Source organism: Lipophrys pholis (genome assembly GCF_963383615.2).
Source record: "Lipophrys pholis genome assembly, chromosome: 12".
In the NCBI taxonomy this organism is placed as follows: Eukaryota; Metazoa; Chordata; class Actinopteri; order Blenniiformes; family Blenniidae; genus Lipophrys; species Lipophrys pholis.
This window is the reverse complement of record NC_137641.1, coordinates 2,729,681-2,751,902: the sequence shown is the minus strand read 5'-3', so window position 1 is coordinate 2,751,902 and position 22,222 is coordinate 2,729,681. Positions and strand designations below refer to the sequence as shown.

Sequence of the window (22,222 nt, the reverse complement as noted above, 5' to 3'; positions counted from 1 at the left end):
AACAATTCTCAATAAAGATGGCATTTTCAATAGAAATCAGGTTCATATAATAAAAATAAAAAAAACAACGAAAAACATAAAACAGGATATCATTCTCACAATAGTTTTGTGTTTGTTTAGTTTTTTACATTCGCAGTAGTTATACTTTTGTTGTACTAAAATAAGTCTATGAAAGGCTGCCAAATAATTTAAAGTAAGTAAGTAAAGTTTATTTATAAAGCTAAAAACCACAAAGTGCTGTACATGGAATGAGTGCAATAAGACAGAACAAACAAATGACAGTGAAAGTCATGGAAGTATTTAGCTCAAAGCTTTCTTAAATTAAAACCTTTTCAAATGCTTTTTAAAAGAGTTGGTGGAATCGAGCGTGGGGAGGGACAGGGGCAAGTCGCTCCATAGTCTGGGGGCTACAGCCTGAACGGACCGGTCCCCCCGGGTTTTGAAGGGTCTTTGGGACCTTCAGGAGACTCTGTCCTGAGAATCGGAGGGTGACCCTGAGGTGTAGGACACAGCAAGATCACAATGTACCGAGGGGCCTGACCCTGCAGTGCCCGGAACGTGACAATCAACATTTTGAAGTCGATTTGAAATTTGATTGGGAGCCAGTAAAGATTTGATAGAACGGGGGGGATGTGGGCTGTTTGGGGCGAACCTGTCAAAAGTCTCGCAGCTGAGTTTTGAATGATCTGAAGTCTGCCGAGGACGGTCTTACTGAAGCAAGTGAAAATGGAATTGCAGTAATCAAGGCGAGACAGAATGAAAGCATGGACCATCACTTCAGGGTCTGGTTCTGACAGTATCCTCCTACTTTAGAGACGTTTCTCAGGTGGAATAAATGGATTTTTTTCCAGTGGCAGGTGTCTCATAATATGTTGTATAAAAGCTGAGTGGGTGGGCGGAGCCATTCAATTTCCAATTCCACAAAAATGAAACGTCGCTGCACCAGTGTCACAAATCTCATCTAGTCTCTCTGAAGGTTCCGCAGCTTTCCAACCAATCAAGAACCAAGTGGGTCGTAAAGCTTATCGTCCAAAATGTTTCTCAAAATCTTCAAATGTTTCTCAAAAAAAACTAAAAAATAGAAAAAATTCACACATTTAAATATTGATATTTCAACCCAGATGATGATTTTGAGTTTAATTTAAAAAAGATGGACGTTTTCAACAAGTCAGATGTTCAGTCAGGTTGTTGAGGATTTGTAAAGAAATATGAGAAGTGTGTTTTGATTTTCTCCTCCACCTGCTCCTCCTGCTCCTCCTCCTCCTGTTCCTCTTCTTCCTCCTCCTCCTGTTCCTCTTCTTCTTCCTCCTCCTCCTCCTCCTCTTCCTCTTCCTCCTGCTCTTCCTCTTCCTCCTCCTCCTCTTCCTCCTCCTCCTCCTCCTCCTCCTCGTCTTCCTCCTCCTCCTCCTCCTCCTCAGGTACACGTGTCCCTTTGTCGAGAAGTTTTCCATCGACATCGAGACGTATTATAAACCCGACACCGGACAACAAGGCGACGTCTTCAATCTGTCCTCAGCTGATAAACGACAGCGGACTGTTGGTGAGTTTAATCTGGATTATTTTAGCATTAGCATTAGCTTAGCTGTTAGCACTGCGTGGGTCTGATTTTAGGGGAAGATGCTCCATAATCTGGTTGTTAGAGAAGGAAGATGCTCTATAATCTGGATGTTAGAGGAGGAAGATCCTCTTTAAACTGATATTAGAGGAGGAAGATGCTCTATGATTTGATCTTCGAGGAGGAAGATCCTCTATAATCTGATGTTAGTGAAAGGAAGATGCTGTATAATCTGGATTCCAGTCCTCCTCGGGCTCAGTATTTTCTGGTGTCCCTCCTCAGATCCCATTGACATCGTTAAGGATTACATCGCTCCTCATGAGTACCTGGTGGAGGAAGACCCCAGACTCTACCAGTCGGTGAAGACGCGCCGCGGCCCGCTGACGGAGGACTGGATCGAGGAAATCGAGCAGAACCCAGGACAGAACGCCGTCATGTGTGCCTACAAGCTGTGCAAGGTGGAGTTCAGATACTGGGGCATGCAGTCCAAGATCGAACGCTTCATCCACGACGTGGGTGAGTCCACCCGGAGAGTGTGTGTCAAGTGAAGTGTGTGTCAGGTGGAGTGTCTCTCAGAGTGTGTGTCAGGTGGAGTGTGTGTCAGGTAGAGTGTGTGTCAGGGGGAGTGTGTGTCAAGTGGAGTGTGTGTCAGAGTGTGTGTCAGGTGGAGTGTGTGTCAGGTGGAGTGTCTCTCAGAGTGTGTGTCAGGTGGAGTGTGTGTCAGGTAGAGTGTGTGTCAGGTGGAGTGTGTGTCAAGTGGAGTGTGTGTCAGAGTGTGTGTCAGGTGGAGTGTGTGTCAGGTGGAGTGTGTGTCAAGTAGAGTGTGTGTCAGGTAGAGTGTGTGTCAGGTAGAGTGTGTGTCAGAGTGTGTGTCAGGTGGAGTGTGTGTCAGGTGGAGTGTGTATCAGGTAGAGTGTGTGTCAGGTAGAGTGTGTGTCAGGTGGAGTGTGTGTCAAGTGGAGTGTCTGTCAGAGTGTGTGTCAGGCGGAGTGTGTGTCAAGTGGAGTGTGTGTCAAGTGGAGTCTGTGTCAGAGTGTGTGTCAGAGTGTGAGTCAGTTGGAGTGTGTGTCAGGTGGAGTGTCTGTCAGAGTGTGAGTCAGGTGGAGTGTGTGTCAAGCGGAGTGTGTGTCAGGTGGAGTGTGTGTCAGAGTGTGTGTCAAGTGGAGTGTGAGTCAGGCGGAGTGTGTGTCAGAGTGTGTGTCAGGCGGAGTGTGTGTCAGAGTGTGTGTCAGGTGGAGTGTGTGTCAGGTGGAGTGTGTATCAGGTAGAGTGTGTGTCAGGTAGAGTGTGTGTCAGGTGGAGTGTGTGTCAAGTGGAGTGTCTGTCAGAGTGTGTGTCAGGCGGAATGTGTGTCAGGCGGAATGTGTGTCAGGCGGAATGTGTGTCAAGTGGAGTGTGTGTCAGAGTGTGTGTCAGAGTGTGAGTCAGTTGGAGTGTGTGTCAGGTGGAGTGTGTGTCAGAGTGTCTGTCAGAGTGTGAGTCAGGTGGAGTGTGTGTCAAGCGGAGTGTGTGTCAGGTGGAGTGTGTGTCAGTGTGTGTCAAGTGGAGTGTGAGTCAGGCGGAGTGTGTGTCAGAGTGTGTGTCAGGCGGAGTGTGTGTCAGAGTGTGTGTCAGGTGGAGTGTGTGTCAGAGTGTGTGTCAAGTGGAGTGCGTGTCAGAGTGTGTCAGGTGGAGTGTGTGTCAAGTGGAGTGTGTGTCAGGTGGAGTCTGTGTCAGAGTGTGTGTCAGGTGGAGTGTGTGTCAAGTGGAGTGTGTGTAAGAGTGTGTGTCAAAGTGTGTGTCAGGTGGAGTGTGTGTCAGAGTGTGTGTCAGAGTGTGAGTCAGGTGGAGTGTCTGTCAGAGTGTGTGTCAAGCGGAGTGTGTGTCAGAGTGTGTGTCAGAGTGTGAGTCAGGTGGAGTGTGTGTCAAGTGGAGTGTCTCTCAGAGTGTGTGTCAAGCGGAGTGTGTGTCAGGTGGAGTGTGTGTCAGAGTGTGTGTCAAGCGGAGTGTGTGTCAGGTGGAGTGTGTGTTAAGTGGAGTGTGTGTCAGAGTGTGTGTCAAGCGGAGTGTGTGTCAGGTGGAGTGTGTGTCAGAGTGTGTGTCAAGCGGAGTGTGTGTCAGGTGGAGTGTGTGTTAAGCGGAGTGTGTGTCAGAGTGTGTGTCAGAGTGTGAGTCAGGTGGAGTGTATGGCAGAGTGTGTGTCAGGTGGAGTGTGTGTCAGGTGGAGTGTGTGCCAAGTGAAGTGTCTGTCAGAGTGTGTGTCAAGCGGAGTGTGTGTCAGTTGGAGTGTGTGTCAAGCGTAGTGTGTGTCAGGAAAGTGTGTGTTAAGCGGAGTGTGTGTCAGAGTGTGTGTCAGAGTGTGAGTCAGTTGGAGTGTGTGTCAGGTGGAGTGTGTGTCAGAGTGTCTGTCAGAGTGTGTGTCAAGTGGAGTGTGTGTCAAGTGGAGTGTGTGTCAGAGTGTGTGTCAGGCGGAGTGTGTGTCAGAGTGTGTGTCAGGTGGAGTGTGTGTTAGAGTGTGTGTCAAGTGGAGTGAGTGTCAGAGTGTGTCAGGTGGAGTGTGTGTCAAGTGGATTGTGTGTCAAGTGGAGTGTGTGTCAAGTGGAGTGTGTGTCAAGTGGAGTGTGTGTCAGAGTGGAGTCTGTGTCAGAGTGTGTGTCAGGTGGAGTGTGTGTCAAGTGGAGTGTCTGTCAGAGTGTGTGTCAGAGTGTGTGTCAAGTGGAGTGCGTGTCAGAGTGTGTGTCAGGTGGAGTGTGTGTCAAGTGGATTGTGTGTCAAGTGGAGTGTGTGTCAGGTGGAGTGTGTGTCAGAGTGTGCGCGTCACAGTGTGGGTCAGGTGGAGTTTATGTCAGAGTGTGTGTCATGTGGAGTGTGTGTCAGAGTGTGTGTCAGGTGGAGTGTGTGTCAGAGTGTGTGTCAGGTGGAGTGTGTGTCCCTGACCCCGCCCACCCTGCCCTCCCTGCAGGTCTGCGTAAGGTGATGGTGCGAGCGCACCGCCAGGCGTGGTGCTGGCAGGACGAGTGGTACGGTCTGACCATCGAGGACGTCCGGCAGCTGGAGCTGGAGACGCAGCTGGCCCTGGCCAAGAAGATGGCCCACTTCAGCCAGAGTGAGGACGCCGCGTCCGATGCCAACGGCTCCTCAGCCAGCCGGGACCCAGAGCCCGGAGCCCAGACCGCCGCCGCCGAGGCCGAGGGGGGCGGGGCCAAGCTGGGAGACTCACTGGAGACACGAGGAGAGCTGACCAAACAGTGGTCCACTTCCTCCAGGTCCTCTAACAGGTCGTCCAAGAGAGGAGGTGAGGACGGAGCGCTAGCAGGAGGAAGATGATGATGATGGTGGTGGTTATGATGATGATGATGATGAAGATGGTGTTATGATGGTGATGATTACTATGATGAGGATTATAGTAATTTATATAAAAATAATCATGTGTGTGTGTGTGTGTGTGTGTGTGTGTGTGTGTGTGTGTGTGAGCAGGGAGTCCGTCTCACCAGAGTATCTCTGAGTGGAGGATGCAGAGCATCGCTCGGGACTCAGAGGACAGTACAGATGACGAGTACTTTGACGCTCACGGTAAAACAGCTTCTTGCTAAAACGGCTCGGATTGAAAACTCAATGTTCTGCTCCTGTTCTGCTCCTGTTCTGCTCCTGTTCTGCTCCTGTTCTGCTCCTGTTCTGTTCCTGTTCTGTTCCTGTTCTGCTCCTGTTCTGTTCCTGTTCTGTTCCTGTTCTGTTCCCGTTCTGTTCCCGTTCTGTTCCCGTTCTGTTCCTGTTCTGTTCCTGTTCTGTTCCTGTTCTGCTCCTGTTCTGCTCCTGTTCTGTTCCTGTTCTGCTCCTGTTCTGCTCCTGTTCTGTTCCTGTTCTGTTCCTGTTCTGCTCCTGTTCTGCTCCTGTTCTGTTCCTGTTCTGTTCCTGTTCTGCTCCTGTTCTGCTCCTGTTCTGCTCCTGGACCGGTGAGACGGCTAACAGGAGGTTTTCTGTGTTCTTCCAGAGGATTTCTCCGACAACGAGGAAATGTTTTCCAAAGAAATCACCAAGTGGAGCTCCACTGACCTGATGGACAAGATGGAGACCATGGAGGTGGACGAAGCTCATGGTGAGGTCAGCCTCTGATCAGCCTCTAGTCGGCCTCTAGTCAGCTTCTAGTCAGCCTCCAGTCGGCCTCCGGTCGGCTCAGCCTCCGGTCAGCCTCCGGTCAACTCAGCCTCTGGTCAGCGTACGATCAGCTCAGCCTCCAGTCGGCCTCTGGTCAGCTCAGCCTCCAGTCGGCCTCTAGTCGGCCTCTGGTCAGCTCAGCCTCCGGTCAGCCTCCGGTCAACTCAGCCTCTGGTCAGCGTACGATCAGCTCAGCCTCCAGTCGGCCTCTGGTCAGCTCAGCCTCCAGTCGGCCTCTAGTCGGCCTCTGGTCAGCTCAGCCTCCGGTCGGCCCCAGCCCAGTGTTAATCCTGTCCTCTGCTGTGTTCGTCCACAGAGTCTCTGTATCCGGAACCCGGCATGAACAACCAGGAGTCGCAGATGGAGGTACAGACACTCGTTATCAAACCTGCTGAACCAGAGCCCTGAAGCAGAGCCACATTGAAGGCTCAGGTCACTTCCTCTGGCCAAGTCGCTTCAAGTCTCCTTATTTTATTGTAACACAGATTTATCACCTTCGGCTATGATTGTTTGTGTTTGTCTGCTTGTTTATTTGTTTGTACATATGTTTGTATGTATTTTACAAACGTTTCGCAAAAATCATTCACTCGGATCGCGTGACATTTTCAGGGAATCAAAGGATGTTAAGAGCGATCGGGTCAAAGGTCAAGGTCTACATCACAGAAAGGGAAAAACTATATTTCCGTCATGATGCGGTCAGTTTTAATCCGATTGATGTCAAACCAGAAGGTTCCCTTTTCTGTCCCTGTCCTCTGATAGGCCGCTTGATACAGTGAGGTCATTAACCTGGGTAGCGGCTGGGGGTCAAAGGTCAGGGGGGTATTTTTGTCAGAATGCGGTCAGGATGGGGAAAAGGAGACGGAATGTTTTGTCCTCGGTTTGACTTCAATCGGATTAAAACTGAAGGTGTTTGGACAAAAATCTGGACTTGGACAAATCATCCCTGGAAATTTCATGCAATTTGAATAAATAAACTACATACATACAAACTATAGTTAAAAAATAAATATATACACGCAGACAAAAACACAACTATTTTTGGCGAAGGTAATGAATATATGTAATAAATATATGTTAAAACATATAGTGTACATGTTAACACCAAGAAGAAGTGACTTGACTCTCATGTGGGACTCTGAAGAGACCAAAGTTAAATCAGGAAACAAAAGTGGCTGAAATCCCACTTTTCTGTCTGGGATTATTTTCTGTTAGTCGGGTTGGCCTCTTATTCCGCTTTTCCACTCGTACCGACTCGTACCGACTCAGCCCGACTCGACTCGACTCAATTTCGTTCATTTTCCAATGCAATATAGTACAACCACGGCGTGGGCGGAGTCACCAGAGCTTTTCCCCGCCGTGGACCAGTAATCCCCCCGATATGATACGGAGTGAACATGCATTGGATATCAGCTCAAGTAATAAGTTAAATAGTCTATGTTTTTATATATTTATTAATAATATTACAAAATGTGGATTGTTACAATGGCGCTTCACTGTCCAGTGTTTCGGCTTCACTGGTGCCCCTGTTCACTGGTGACTTCTGCCGCCAGCCGTGAGCAGCAGCTGAAGTTAAAATGACCAAAAAAACGCTGCGATACTTTAAACTTTAATGGAAATGTGGTTAAACGTCTTTTCTTCAGGACAGCTACGGGTTCTGGTCGGGTTTTTAACATCTGATGTGAAAAGGAGACGCTGGAGGAAGCCGGTCACCAGTTAACACGGAAACAGGTTAATCCGAAACACCGGTGGTATCAGTGGGTGGGAGACCTCCTGACTCCTCCGGTCGCCTCCAGACACAGAAACGTCTGCAGCTCCTCGCTGCTCTACTGGTTCCAGAGTTCTGTGCTTCATCTCTGGATGTGATCGGTTTAAAAACGGCGGCAGAACGAGACGCTCTCCTGACTCATCTGTGTTGTGACGCGCCGGCCAATCAGCAGCTGCCGTCTGCCGACATCACATTTTCTACTGGCCTCAGTTCGCTGGGAACCTGGAGAAGGGACCAGGAAAGTACCTGGTAGCAGAAAAGTCCCTGGTACTACTAGGTACTAACAGGTAGTGAAAAAGAGTCCATAGTGACTCGAGTCGAGCAGGGCCGAGGAGGAGCTGGTGGAAAAGCACCGTGAATTCCAGTGAAAGAACTCTGGAAGCTTCAGCATTCCAAGTCATTCTGGACGATTTCATGCTCCCAGCTTGGTGGCCACAGTTTGTAGACGACCACTTCCTGTTCCGACACGACGAAGCAGGTCCACAAAGACCTGGAGGAGCCAGTTTGGTGTTGAAGCAGCCACAACTCTTTCCTCTTTCACTCCATTGAAACTCATTAAAACTTCCCTCCGCTCGCCGTGTGCAGGACTGTTCATCGCAGCAGTGTCTGCAGCCGTCCAAGATCCACGTCCTCGTGATGGTCCTGCACGGAGGAAACATCCTGGACACCGGCTCAGGTACGCAGAGCGCCCCCTTCAGGCAGCAATAGGTTAAACACAGATCACCCCCTACAGGCTGCTGTGGGTTTATGAACCCCCTGGTTTGCCTGCAGGTGAACAGAACAACAAGCAGGGCGACGTGAACACGCTGAGCGGAGCCTTTGAGGCCGTGATGAGGGTTCATTATCCCACCGCGTTGGGCCGCCTCGCCATCAGGGTGGTGCCGTGTCCCGCTGTGTGCGTCGACGCCTTCTCGCTGGTGTCCAAGTGAGACTCTTACCTTTTCTAATAACCTGCTGAAGGGCGACAGCAATTGGCTGAGCAACGTCCTCAAGACACAGCGTACAGCTATGGCTAGCATCACGCTAACATCAGGCTAGCATCAGCCTAGCATCAGGCTAATGTTAGGCTAACATCACGCTATTGTTAGGCTAGCATCAAGCTAATGTCAGGCTAGCATCAGGCTAATGTCAGGCTAGCATCAGGCTAATGTCAGGCTAACATCAGGCTAGCATCAGGCTAATGTCAGGCTAACATCTGGCTAATGTCGGGCTAATGTCAGGCTAGCATCAGGCTAATGTCAGTCTAAAACCTGGCTAATGTCAGGCTAGCATCAGGCTAGTGTCAGGCTAACATCAGGCTAGCATCAGGCTAATGTCAGGCTAACATCTGGCTAATGTCGGGCTAATGTCAGGCTAGCATCAGGCTAATGTCAGTCTAAAACCTGGCTAATGTCAGGCTAACATCACGATAATGTCAGGCTAGCATCAGGTTAATCTAAGGCTAGCATCAGGCTAACATCAGGCTAATGTCAGGCTAACATCAGGCTAGCATCACGCTAACATTTAATGTCAGGTTAGCATCAGGTTAGCATCAAACTAGCATCATAATATCATCAGGTGAGATCAGACGACTAATGCTAAAGCTAATAGTCACCACAACAAAAGTCGTCTGTGGAGCAACAATTAGCTTCAGCAGTTATTGTCTTAAAGTTACTCTGGCAATGCTAATATTACAGCTAATGCTAAAGCTAATGGCAGCCGGTGTGTTTCGGTGAGCATCAGCAGCTCTACAACTGTTGTCATCGCCAACAAAAGTAACAAACAAATGTAAACTTCAGTAACTGACTGAGTTGGTAATGTAATCACAGTGATGAGTAACTTGCTCTGCAGCAGTAATGAGGTACTTTGTGTCCAGTCTGAGTCCGTACAGCTACGATGCGAGCTGTCTGTCCAGCAGCCAGGACCACATCCCGCTGGCCGCGCTGCCGCTGCTCGCCACGTCGGCACCGCAGTACCAGGACGCTGTGGCAGCCGTCATCCTGAGAGCCAATCAGGTGTATGCTGACTTCCTGCGCTCAGCGGAGGGCGCCGCCTTCAGCGGGCAGGTACAGAGAGCAGCACAGTACTCTGATTACTCTGGCTCACTCACACTCACATGCACTCAGATTACTGATTCACTCACCAGTACTTGGATTACTCTTACTTTAGTACAAATTACATCATATAATCTACTTTATTTAGTATTTAGTAAAATTAGTATTTGTAGTCCAGTACAGTTGATTCAGTGTAATAGAGTCATTTTACTCCAATCAACACTGCTTGTACTTGAGTATTCTTTAACACCACTTTTAATTCTAATTAAATCCAGTTTAATTACGAAAGAAGAACTTCATTACTTTTCAACAAGAGTACTTTCACTGTAATGGAGTACTTTTTCAGCTATGTCAAAGTATTGTTACTTGAATAGTCCCTTCAGTACAGTTCAGTCGATATATAAATAATATTACCCAAGTGTGTGTGTGTGTGTGTGTGTGTGTGTGTGTGTGTGTGTGTGTGTGTGTGTGTGTGTGTGTGTGTGTGTGTGTGTGTGCAGGTGTGTGTGATTGGGGACTGTGTCGGAGGGATCCTGGGTTTCGACGCTCTGTGCAGCAGCTCGGTCACGGTGTCAGAGAGTCAGAACAGCAGCAGGCGAGGAAGCACCATCAGTGTACAGGTAACACACACACACACACACACACACACACACACACACACACACACCCATACACATATACAAAAACATGCGCACAGCTCAGAGCTCTCTGTGTGTGTGTGTGTGTGTGTGTGTGTGTGTGTGTGTGTGTGTGTGTGTGTGTGTGTGTGTCCCCTCTCAGGACACAGACCTCCTCTCTCCAGGTATTGTCATCAACAGCGTGTCTCCGTCGTCGTCGCCCTCGTTGGAAGGAAGTCGCCAGCTGAGCCGCAGTAACATCGACATTCCTCGTTGCTCCGACGACAATAAGAAGCCGCCGCCGCGCAAACGCAGCGACTCATCCACGTACGAACTGGACACCATCAAACACCACCAGGCCTTCCTGTCCAGGTACTACATGCAGATAGTAGAGCATCTTCCTCCACTAACATCCAGATGATAGAGCATCTTCCTCACTATAATCCAGTTTACAGAGCGCCCTCCAACTGTAATCCAGATTATAGAGCACCCCCGCTATAATCCAAATTATAGAGCGTCCTTCCCCTGCCGTGATACAGATTATAGAGCGGCATACTCGCTATGATACAGATTATAGAGCATCTTCCTCACTATAATCCAGATTACAGAGCATCCTCCGTCCACTATCATACACATTACAGACCGTCCTCCCGCTATAATCCAGATTATAGAGCATCCTCACTGTAATCCAGATTATAGCCCCCCTCCTCCCACTGTAATCCAGATTATAGCGCATCCTCCTCACTATAATCCAGATCATAGAGCCTCCTCCTCACACTGTAATCCAGATTATAGGCCGTCCTCCTATTGTTATAATCCAGATTCTAGAGCATCCTCCTCACTACAGTCCAGATTATAGAGCATCCTCCTCACCACAGTCCAGTATATAGAGTGTCTAACTTGTGTCCTGCTCCCCAGCCTTCACTCCAGCGCTCTGCTGGGCGAGCCTGGCTCCCGCCGCTCTAGCAACAGCACAATGCTGGAGGGCGGCTCTCTGGGGAAGTTGGACTTCGAGGTGACTGACTTCTTCCTGTTCGGCTCCCCTCTGGGGCTGGTGCTGGCGCTGAGGAAGACCGTGGTGCCCTCCCTGGACGGTGAGCGTCTGCCAGAGGTCAGAGGTCAGAGGTCGTCCTTCTGACGGAGGTCACTGAACCTGGGAGTAGCTTCACCCACATATCTCCAGTTTTCTCTTTCTGTTTCTCTTTGTTCTTTGAGCTCAACTAAATCTTCATTTCTTACTTTTTTATGTGAGGCAAGTTTATTTGCGTTCATGCAAGGAAATAATAAAAAAATACATCAAATGACATTTAAATGACAGGACTAAAACACGATACTAAGAAAAGACAAGGATATTAAACAGGAGAATAAATGTAGAATTTAAAACGAAACCATTAAAATAAATAAATGCATTTGGAATCGTGAAAAATTAAAACGATTACAAGGGATTATGAAGTAAAATCACATCTGTAGAAAAAAAAGTGTTTTCAAGTCTGTAGTTAGTCTCAACGATAACTCAAGTCAAATAGTTTGAAACCAGCCAGACGAGCACAACGCCAGGCTCCGCCCACCTTGATGCTGGGATCCGATTTCATTGCTTGATTGTTCACGTTTCATTTTAATCCCGACTTCTATCAGACCGAGGGAACCTGATCGGACCCCGACGCTGTTGACAGGAGTAAGTCTGGACGCCACGCCGGCCGGCTCCAGGGTTGCCAGATGTGACTCACTGTTTTCAGCCCAAACTAGGTCCAACCCACACACCTCGATAAAAACCAGCCCAAATCTCAGCCTGGGTAGGAATCATGTTAAAACTCTAAAACTATTAGATGTGTAACCATGAACACCTCATAAACACAGAAAAGCACCAAATAATCAAAGTTAAAAGGAAAGAGAGTTTGGAAACCCTCCATATCTGGCAACACAAGTCGGTGTGTTGATCCATTTTCTAGCGGTTGTTAAATATGAGCGACAGAATCGAGACAACGTGGAAGAAAAAGGAGGATGGAGGGAAAGAGAGGACAGCTCTTATCCTGGCGGAGCGGCTTCCTCTTATCAGTGACATCAGTCACACGTTAATGACGAAGCAGTCGATGTTTAAACACATGGAACTGGTTCCTCACGATGGAGTTCTGGTTCTGGAGGGGAAACATCAGAATGGAGCTTCAACCCCTGAAACAAAACAGAAGATCTGAGTCACTGAGCAGAACCTCAGGATTCTACTGCAGCGTCGGGTTGAAGCTAAACTGCAAACAGTCACTGAAGAAATCAAGTGGAAACTAAAAGAAGTGTGTGTGTGTGTGTGTGTGTGTGTGTGTGTGTGTGTGTGTGTGTGTGTGTGTGTGTGTGTGTGTGTGTGTGTTGCAGTGACGGCGCTCCGTCCGGCCTGCCAGCAGCTCTACAACCTCTTCCACCCCGCCGACCCGTCGGCGTCTCGTCTGGAGCCTCTGCTGGACAAACGCTTCTACCTGCTGCCGCCGTTCAGCGTGCCGCGATACCAGCGCTTCCCTCTAGGGGACGGGCACTCGGCGCTGCTGGGTGTGTGAGCACACACACACACACACACACACACACACACACACACACACACACACACACACACACACACTCTGAGACGCTCCTTCCTGTGTCCCTCAGTGGAGACAGTACAGAGTAACCCTCAGCTCCTGGCGGAGGCGGCGTTGCACCGTTGCCACGAGAACAGCTTGAACGAGACGTCCATCGCCGTCCCTGTCCTGAACTGGCCGAACAGCCAGCAGCACGCCGACGGTGAGTCTCGTCTTCACGTCCTCAACGATCTCAGAGTGACCAGACGAGTCTCAGCGGCAGCAACCACTGATGGGAACGACTGTGGCCAAACGTCACTTTCATTTGATCTCATGAACTGTGATTTCCAGACAATTGAGCACCTGAATAAAGCCGCACCCACCAAATGTAGAAAGAGAGGTCAGAGTTACGTGATGCACCTGAACACATCACCCATGTATTTTCGGAATGAAGCTTGTTAACCCATAAAAATCCTTGTGCTGCTGAGTGTTGATGATAAAACTTGCGATAAATTAGGAAATGCTTAAGTATTTGGTCATAACGGCCATTTTTTGGTTTATAAGTCTGTGGCTGTAGTACACTAATTGATCCACAAGGGGGTGGAATTACATTCTGGTTCATCAGGAATGGATCCCGTAGGATCCTTGGTGAATAGTTCCTGCAGCATCGTGTCCACATGTGGAAAGACTAATGAAATATTCTGTTCAAGTAAAGTACAATTACTTTGATAAAAATATACTCAAGGTAAAGTAAAATGTAGCTTATATAAATTGTACTCAGAGTAAAACTTTTTTGACAGCAGGAGTACAAGTAAACAAAAGAACCACTCAATTACAGGAACTCGAGTAAATGTAATTTGTTACTTTCCACCTCAGCCCATTTATTGTCCATGTGAGACGCACTGCAGTGCATGCTGGGTGCGTCTCACATGTGGCGGCGTGTTTCCTGGAGCGGCGAATAAGCATCAAGTCTGAGGGTATGTGAATACTCCCTCCTATCTCCTTTCCTATCCACGTTTCCTGGTCTTAGGAGGCTTCCTAAAGGAGTTAGTGAAAGGTGTTAGGATGCTTCCTAAAGGAGTTAGTGAAAGGTGTTAGGAGGCTTCCTAAAGGAGTGCGTGAAAGGTGTTAGGAGGCTTCCTAACAGAGTTAGTGAAAGGTGTTAGGATGCTTCCTAACAGAGTTAGTGAAAGGTGTTAGGATGCTTCCTAAAGGAGTTAGTGAAAGGTGTTAGGAGGCTTCCTAAAGGAGTGCGTGAAAGGTGTTAGGAGGCTTCCTAACAGAGTTAGTGAAAGGTGTTAGGAGGCTTCCTAACAGAGTTAGTGAAAGGTGTTAGGATGCTTCCTAAAGGAGTTAGTGAAAGGTGTTAGGAGGCTTCCTAAAGGAGTTAGTTAAAGGTGTTAGGAGGCTTCCTAACAGAGTTAGTGAAAGGTGTTAGGATGCTTCCTAAAGGAGTTAGTGAAAGGTGTTAGGAGACTTCCTAAAGGAGTTCGTGAAAGGTGTTAGGAGGCTTCCTAAAGGAGTTAGTGAAAGGTGTTAGGAGGCTTCCTAAAGGAGTTCGTGAAAGGTGTTAGGAGGCTTCCTAAAGGAGTTAGTGAAAGGTGTTAGGAGGCTTCCTAACAGAGTTAGTGAAAGGTGTTAGGATGCTTCCTAAAGGAGTTAGTGAAAGGTGTTAGGAGGCTTCCTAACAGAGTTAGTGAAAGGTGTTAGGATGCTTCCTAAAGGAGTTACTGAAAGGTGTTAGGAGGCTTCCTAAAGGAGTTAGTAAAGGTGTTAGGAGACTTCCTAAAGGAGTTAGGAAAGGTGTTTGGAGGCTTCCCAAAGGAGTGAGTGAAAGGTGTTAGGAGACTTCCTAAAGGAGTTAAGGAAAGGTGTTAGGAGGCTTCCTAAAGGAGTTAGTGAAAGGTGTTAGGAGGCTTCCTAAAGGAGTTAGTGAAAGGTGTTAGGAGACTTCCTAAAGGAGTTAGTGAAAGGTGTTAGGAGGCTTCCTAAAGGAGTTAGTGAAAGGTGTTTGGAGGCTTCCTAAAGGAGTTAGTGAAAGGTGTTAGGAGGCTTCCTAACAGAGTTAGTGAAAGGTGTTAGGATGCTTCCTAAAGGAGTTAGTGAAAGGTGTTAGGAGGCTTCCTAAAGGAGTTAGGAAAGGTGTTAGGAGGCTTCCTAAAGGAGTTAGTGAAAGGCGATCATGTTGTTGTGGTAATCGGACCACACTTCCACTAGGTGGCGTAATAATAATGCGACGGCGGTGAAGGTTAGTGACGTGTGTCGTGGTAAAACAAGTAGAAATATGATAAAATTAGTATAAAGGTGGTTCCTCTCACGTTCCTCTGAGGTTCTAACCTCTGATATAAAGTCAAATATCTCAGGTTTGAATGTAAATCAAAGGAAAAGAGGAACTAAAGGGAAACGGCTGGCAGGTGAATAAAGAACCAATCAGAGTGAGAAGAGGCTGCACTAAAACTGGACTTTACTGTGTTGGTTCTTCAACATCCAGAACATTCCTCATTGGGATTTGGGTTCTAGATGGTTTCAAGTTGTTCTAGGCAGATTATTACTTTGGTAACTTACATGATCTGCTCCTTTTTCAGTCATCCTGAGTTTCCCTGAACGCTCCGATGAGCGGGTTCCTTTAAATGTTGTCGCCGCAAGGAATTGTGGGGGAACATGAGCTGGTCTCCTTTGGTAAAGGAAGCATCAGTGGTTCCTAGGCTAAAGGAGGTTCTAAAGGAAGCATCACTGGTTCCTAGGCTAAAGGAGGTTCTAAAGGAAGCATCAGTGGTTCCTAGGCTAAAGGAGGTTCTAAAGGGATCATCAGTGGTTCCTAGGCTAAAGGAGGTTCTAAAGGGATCATCAGTGGTTCCTAGGCTAAAGGAGGTTCTAAAGGAAGCATCAGTGGTTCCTAGGCTGAAGGAGGTTCTAAAGGAAGCATTGAGCCTCCTTTCCTTAGCGTGAGAATTCCAACGCTCCTTATCATGGCCGCCACTTAAACACTTCTGGGGTTAAGTAGAAGTGAAGAGGAAAGGAGACAGGAAGGACTGTTAGGAGACAGGATGGACTGTTAGGATGTACCCAGAAACTCGTGGCCTGACATACTAACTACATCGTTATCTGTGGTTCAGTTTTTTTCCGTGGAAACGGACATCATTGTCGTGTAAATGTGAAACTTTTCTGAAACGAAAATACAAAAGCCGTCACGTATAAACTCGGACACGTCTGTCACAAGTCACGTCTGTTCTCCGTGAGCGTTTGACCGTCCGCCGTCCCGGTTCTGGTCTGGGACCTGATCTTTGAGCGCCACTCTGCTCCGCCTCCACAGACGCTCCTCCTCACGCCCACATCTCCGTGGACGGTCACTGTCTGCCGTCCACATCGCCGGGACTCCCTCACCGCCGCTGCAGCCGGCGAGCCAGCGAGGCCAGCATCGCCAGCCAGGTGTCGGGCCTGGCCGACGCCTACACCGCCTCCAACATCGCCACCAGTAAGCCCCGCCCCCCGAGCGCCTGCCGCCCTCCAGGCTGACCACCTGCATGCTCATGTTGTTGTTGTTGTTGTTGTTGTTGTTGTGTCCCCCCTGAACGGCTCCTCAGAGAGTCAGAGGCAGCTGAGCGGCGCCAAGCGGCCCGGCCTGCTGGCTCAGCTCGCTCTGCCCTACAGCAGGCTCGCCGCACGGACGCCGTCCACTCGCTCGCGCAGGAAAACCCGTCAGGTGTTCCCCAGACCCAGCAACGGTGTGGAGTCCGAGCCCGGCTCTGACCTCACCTCTGACCTCACCTCAGATCTGACCTCTGACTTCACTGATGTCACATCTGACATCAGCTCGGTGCCCCCGTCGCCCAGGGTGCTGAGGAACATAGAGCAAGGTACCCTAGGAGATGTAGTGAGACGACGCTGTGATCCGTCCTCACTTCCTGTGACCTTCCGTCCTCACTCCCTGTGACCTGCCCTTCCTCTGTCAGCTAGTTCTGCTCAGCAGCGGCCAGTCCTCCGACACTGGGAGCCGATATCGTCTCTTCTTCAGTAGCTGATCTTCAGTAGCTCTTCTTCAGTAGCTGGTATCGACTCTTCTTCAGTAGCTGTTTTTCAGTAGCCGATATCGTCTCTTTTTCAGTAGACGGTATTGACTCTTCTTCAGTAGCTGTTCTTCAGTATCTGATATCGGCTCTTCTTCAGTAGCTGTTCTTCAGTAGCCGATATCGGAACTTCTTCAGTAGCTGTTCTTCAGTAGCTGTTCTTCAGTAGCCGATATCGGCTCTTCTTCAGTAGCTGATATCGGCTCTTCTTCAGTAGCTGTTCTTCAGTAGCTGATATCGGCTCTTCTTCAGTAGCTGATATTGACTCTTCTTCAGTCCCTCCCCTACAGTAGCCGATATCGGCTCTTCTTCAGTAGCTGTTCTTCAGTAGCCGATATCGGCTCTTCTTCAGTAGCTGATATTGACTCTTCTTCAGTAGCTGACATCGGCTCTGACTAGATATTGTCTGATAGATTTTTCCCTGATCGCTCATATCCTCTGATAGCAGATACCATCAGATAGTAATCCTCTCTACCAGCTGATGTCATCGTATGATTGTTTTCCCGAATCGTCTGCACAGACGTTTTTCTACGAATTTCCATTTCCAACCTTTTTCGTACTTTGTTTCACAAAACGAGGAGCAGTCACTGCAGACACTGTCATTAAAGTTTCCTGAAACAGAAAACTGGAGCGTTAACCTCCAGAAAAATACTTTAATCAGCTAATTTCAACCTGATTTCCCTGTCACACGAATTCACCTATAATCTGATCACAGGAAAATACTGAATTTATTTAAATTGTTTCTACTTTCTGCTTCTGTTGTTTTCCATTTTAGATGCAGCTCTAGTCGGTCCGATTTTTCTTTCTCTGTGTTCACAAAAACAACAATTGAAAAAAAAAAAATTAAAATCTAATTCCAGCAAATTTTTTTATGTAGAATGTTGATTGATTGATTGATTGATTGATTGATTGATCTATCTAGCGTTCACTTACTTGGATTTACTGATTCAGCTGTTCTAATTTCACAACTTTCACAAACCATTTTTATAATGAAGCAAAAATAAATAAAAAATAGCTTTAAGTGTTTTTAAATAGCCAATTTTAATCAAATGTCATTTTCAGTTTTTCCCCTTTTTTCGTGCCTATTAGAACAAACTCATTTATTTATTCATTTATTTACTTACTTTTTTATTTATGTACTTTTTAAATCTTCTTATTCTTTGTTTTATTCGTCTGTTTAATCAATTCTTTGTTTAATCATTCATCAGTCATTCTCAAAAAAATCAAGTCTCAGTGACGGTAAAATGTGACAGTGGATCTGTCGGGGGCAGATTGTTCCTGCTGGGGGGTAAAAAGCTCTGGAGGTCAAATCATTGCCCAGAATCTCTGGGCAATGATTTGACCTCCTTCTGCAGTTTCTGCTCGTGTTTGAGTGAAATCACAGCTCCGGGATGAACTCCATCTTTTGTACCCCCCTACCCCCCACTGCAGTTGCCTCCCGCTGGTGGGGCAGTAAGAGGATGGACTATGCTCTGTACTGCCCTGACGCCCTGACGGCCTTCCCCACCGTGGCGCTGCCGCATCTCTTCCATGCCTCCTACTGGGAGTCCACGGACGTCGTGTCCTTCCTGCTGCGACAGGTCGGAGAACACACACACACACACACACACACACACACACACACACACACACACACACACACACACACACACACACACACATAGCTTAATTTACATACTCACAGTGTGGATCAAGCCTCGCCTCGAGAGCGCCGGACAGTAAAATATTGACAAAATAATAACCTTTAGATTTAAACCTTTAAAATGTGTCTTTATTGTGGTTGCACACTAGAATAATTAAATGTTATAAACCTAATTCATTCTTGCAAAAGGCAATGCGTTGCCACAAACCTCTTCCACCAGCCTCACAGTAGCACAGCAGAGCGTAGCGTCTCTCTCCGCTCTGCACTGTACTACTGTAGACTGTAGACCGAGCTCTTTAGCATGTAGCATCGCTGTTGTGTGAGCCCTGAAAGTCTTTTAGCATGCAGCATCTAGCATATCTGGTGTGAGAGCCCTAAAGCTCTTTAGCATGTAGCATGTAGCATCACTGGTGTGTGAGCCTGAAACTCTTTAGCTTGTAGCATCGCTGTTGTGTGAGCCCTGAAACTATTTAGCATACAGCATATAGCATATCTGGTGTGAGAGCCCCAAAACTCTTTAGCATGTAGCGTCACTGGTGTGTGAGCCTGAAACTCTTTAGCATGTAGCATCACTCGTGTGTGAACCCCAAAACTAGCATGTAGCATGTAGCATTGCTGGTTTGTGAGCCTTGAAATTCTTAGTATGAGTACTCCATACAGTATCAGTATCGATACTGATGTTGGTATCGGTGCATCCCTCGTCCTGACGCTACGTGTAGAAGTTGGTTGTTGCCAAACATCCCGGATGATCGTTGGTGTTGAAATCTTTTCCACTTCAGGTGATGAGACATGAGAACTCCAGTATTCTGGAGCTGGACGGGAAAGAAGTTTCTGAATTCACTCCGTCCAAACCTCGAGAGAAGTGGCTGCGCAAGAGGACGCACGTTAAGATCCGGGTACGGACAGATTCAACAGCCCACCTCCTCACGTGGAGTGACGTCAGTGGAATAAGGAAGACTTGGTGTCGTCTCTTTGCAGAACGTGACGGCGAACCACCGCGTGAACGACGCCGTGTTCACGGAGGATGGCGTCCAGGCGGTGACGGGGCGCTTCATGTACGGTCCTCTGGACATGGTCACGCTCACCGGAGAGAAGGTTAGCACCATCTCACTAGCTGCTCGCTAGCAACTAGCAATCAAACCTGTTACTGTAACGTCACTACGATTAGCATCAACACGCCAATAACCGCATTACTATTCTTGAATAAATAACAGGTACGATCCAGGAAGCTCAGTTGTTACTCGGTTGTGAAAGAATTTTCTAAAGAGGTCGTCACACAGGAGCTAACTGTTAGCTTTAGCCAGACCCAGGGCTGTAGTACTCGAGTTCGGACTCCGGACCTTTTTTTTGTTGTCTTGGACTCTTTGGTATTTGACTTGGACTTGTCTCGGACTCAGCCATTGGACTTGCAAAATATTTTAATTAGGGACGTCTCGATCACACTTTTTGGCCCCCGATACTGATCCGATCTTTCAGAATTGAGTATCGGCCGATACCGATACTTTCCCGATCCGATACTCACATTACTACTGCAAAGATACTCAATAGTCTATTATTGGATTAACTAAGACGTCTGAAGCTAAAAGCACTATTGGCAGAAGCTTCGTTTAGCTAGAACTTATTGTAAAACTCACTTATTGAATCAAAATTCTTCTCAGAACGACTGAAACATAAATACTCTGAGGCTCCAATGTAACTTCTTTGTGTATTAAATTCCACTTTACCTTAAAGCAGTATGAGAGGTTTGACCTGAATGTCACTAAACATTTACATTTCAATGTGAAGTATAAACACTTCATTCCACTTCAAAGTGGTAAAACCTGTTTGATAAAAATACTCTGAACATAGTACTCTCAAAAACTTATTCAGAATATCCCAGTCTCCCTTCAAACTAGAGGAACCTTCTGGGTTCTTGTTTCACCATCTCGCTCCCCTGTGGGGACTGAGCCTTTATTTTAAAATCCTTTATTTTAAAATCCTTTATTTTAAAATCCTTTATTTTAAAATCCTTTATTTTAAAATCCTTTATTTTAAAATCCTTTATTTTAAAATCCTTTATTTTAAAATCCTTTATTTTAAAGTGGAGTTTGCTGCTTCAGTGCAGCTTTTTCTTTAGTTGTTGTTGTAAACTGAGTGAACATCCACACGACGCAAAAACGATCTTTTTTCTCCCTGGCCTCCCAACAAACCTCCGTCCACACCTCACTATGAACACGGCTCAACACGAGGCTTCAGGACATGTAGTACACATGCCAGGCCTTTAGGGGCGCTGTGACTCACCAAACACAACAGAAACCCAGAAGAAGACAGACCACATAGAAATGTGAAAAAAGGTGACATTGCAGACCGCGTTCTTTTTTTTTTTAGATCGGCTGGACTTGCCGATTCCTGATCAGTCAGAAATCACCAATATCGGCCCCGATCCGATATCTACCGATCTGATCGGGGCATCCCTAATTTTAATCGTCTGTTTTTAAACCTGGTTTAATCTTTTTTTAATAATTTTTTAATTGACGCAAATCCTCCACCACCGCAGTTCTCCACCTTCACAACAGTCCCAGACTGGGTCCGGTCCCTCCCGATTGGGGGGGGGTCTCAGTGGAACAGACTGAAAGGCAGTGTTATTTTTGCTGCTGAACCCAGTGGAAGCAGCAGCAGCTCTGTTTCACTGGACAGTGTGAGGCAGCCAGACGTCATTTGGACGGTCAAGCTTCGAAAAAAGACGCCCGAACAGCGAACACCTTGCTGAAAGCCTCTAACCTGTGTACAGTAGAACCTCTTACTAGGAACCCTGTAACAACCGATCAATAGTTGAGCACAGAGAGGTTTTAACTGTTACTGTACCTTAATGAGGAACAGCCTCCAGCAGGGGGCGCTGCTGGGAAGTTTACTTCAGTCAAACATGAGGCCCGGGGACCAAAACCGTCCGCAAAAAGCTCCAATCAGCCCCAGAAACCACCAAGCAAGGTGCTGATATAGCATTTATATATATATATTTATTTATTTTTTGGACATTTCACTGTATCTTGTGCAGAATGTTTCATCAATAAACACTGATTGGATCTTGATAAAAAAAACTAACTCCTTACAGAGCAGATATGCCTTTTGTTTAAAAAAGCAGGTCTCGGTGAATAGCTTAAGGAATTATTGTGAAAATGTTTTTGTTGTTTATCTGCACACACAAGGTTCTTACATTTTCAGCACTATTCACAGTGAGGATCCATGCCATCTAAAGGCCCCTTCATGCTACCAACGGCCACGCGTGTCCGCACGTGAGCGCTCCGACCCCGCGGCGGTGGACCGCGCGCTGCCCAAATTTTGTGATGGTGCGACCTGTGCTCCTCTGTGAGCGCCGACTGCACATGCGCCAGAGCCGACCGGACGAGATCCTCCGTCTCCCCGTCTGAACAATCACAATTCAAAATAAAGAACCAGAGGCTCAGAACTCCGGAAGTGAAACATAATGTACGTTAGGAAAAGTGGAGAACGCCGGGCAGCAGGAGTAGAGATATTTTCGGGATCGTTACGCTACGTTATGGAACGCACACGGAAGTGAAACCAGAGTGGAGTATGGATGCACTCGTGTGCGCCCCGCGGACACACGCGGATACGTGCATACTCTGGTAGCATGGAGGGGCCTTAAGGAGGCTTTCCCACCAGAAAGAACCGTGTTCTAGTTCTGTTCCAGGACCAGATTTAGAACCAGTTCTACCGGGTCTACCAGGGATTTAACGAGTGCTAAGCCAGCCCCACATCGTTGCTGGGCCAGAGCGGGGCCAGAGCGGGGCCAGAGCAGAGCTAGAGAGGTCATCAGCTGGGGGCGGAGTTATCACTGGAGTTATCTCTACCTACAAGGCAGAAGAGAC

The 22,222-nt window shown here is 47.5% G+C and overlaps 1 protein-coding gene across 1 annotated transcript in view; it reads left to right on the top strand.

Annotated features, from left to right (window-relative positions):
- The window catches only part of LOC308118180 (membrane-associated phosphatidylinositol transfer protein 2-like), a gene marked incomplete at its 5' end in the record, with an annotated part of 44,630 nt that overhangs the window by 16,004 nt on the left and 6,404 nt on the right, over nt 1-22,222 (top strand). The window contains 19 exon segments of the mRNA XM_080477470.1: nt 1,419-1,540; nt 1,838-2,071; nt 4,497-4,829; nt 5,012-5,107; nt 5,526-5,630; nt 7,974-8,020; nt 8,022-8,130; nt 8,226-8,379; nt 9,310-9,499; nt 9,988-10,107; nt 10,268-10,476; nt 11,023-11,198; nt 12,469-12,639; nt 12,739-12,870; nt 15,961-16,122; nt 16,232-16,504; nt 18,146-18,294; nt 19,136-19,252; nt 19,335-19,451. Coding sequence (XP_080333596.1) covers nt 1,419-1,540; nt 1,838-2,071; nt 4,497-4,829; nt 5,012-5,107; nt 5,526-5,630; nt 7,974-8,020; nt 8,022-8,130; nt 8,226-8,379; nt 9,310-9,499; nt 9,988-10,107; nt 10,268-10,476; nt 11,023-11,198; nt 12,469-12,639; nt 12,739-12,870; nt 15,961-16,122; nt 16,232-16,504; nt 18,146-18,294; nt 19,136-19,252; nt 19,335-19,451 — 3,016 coding nt within the window.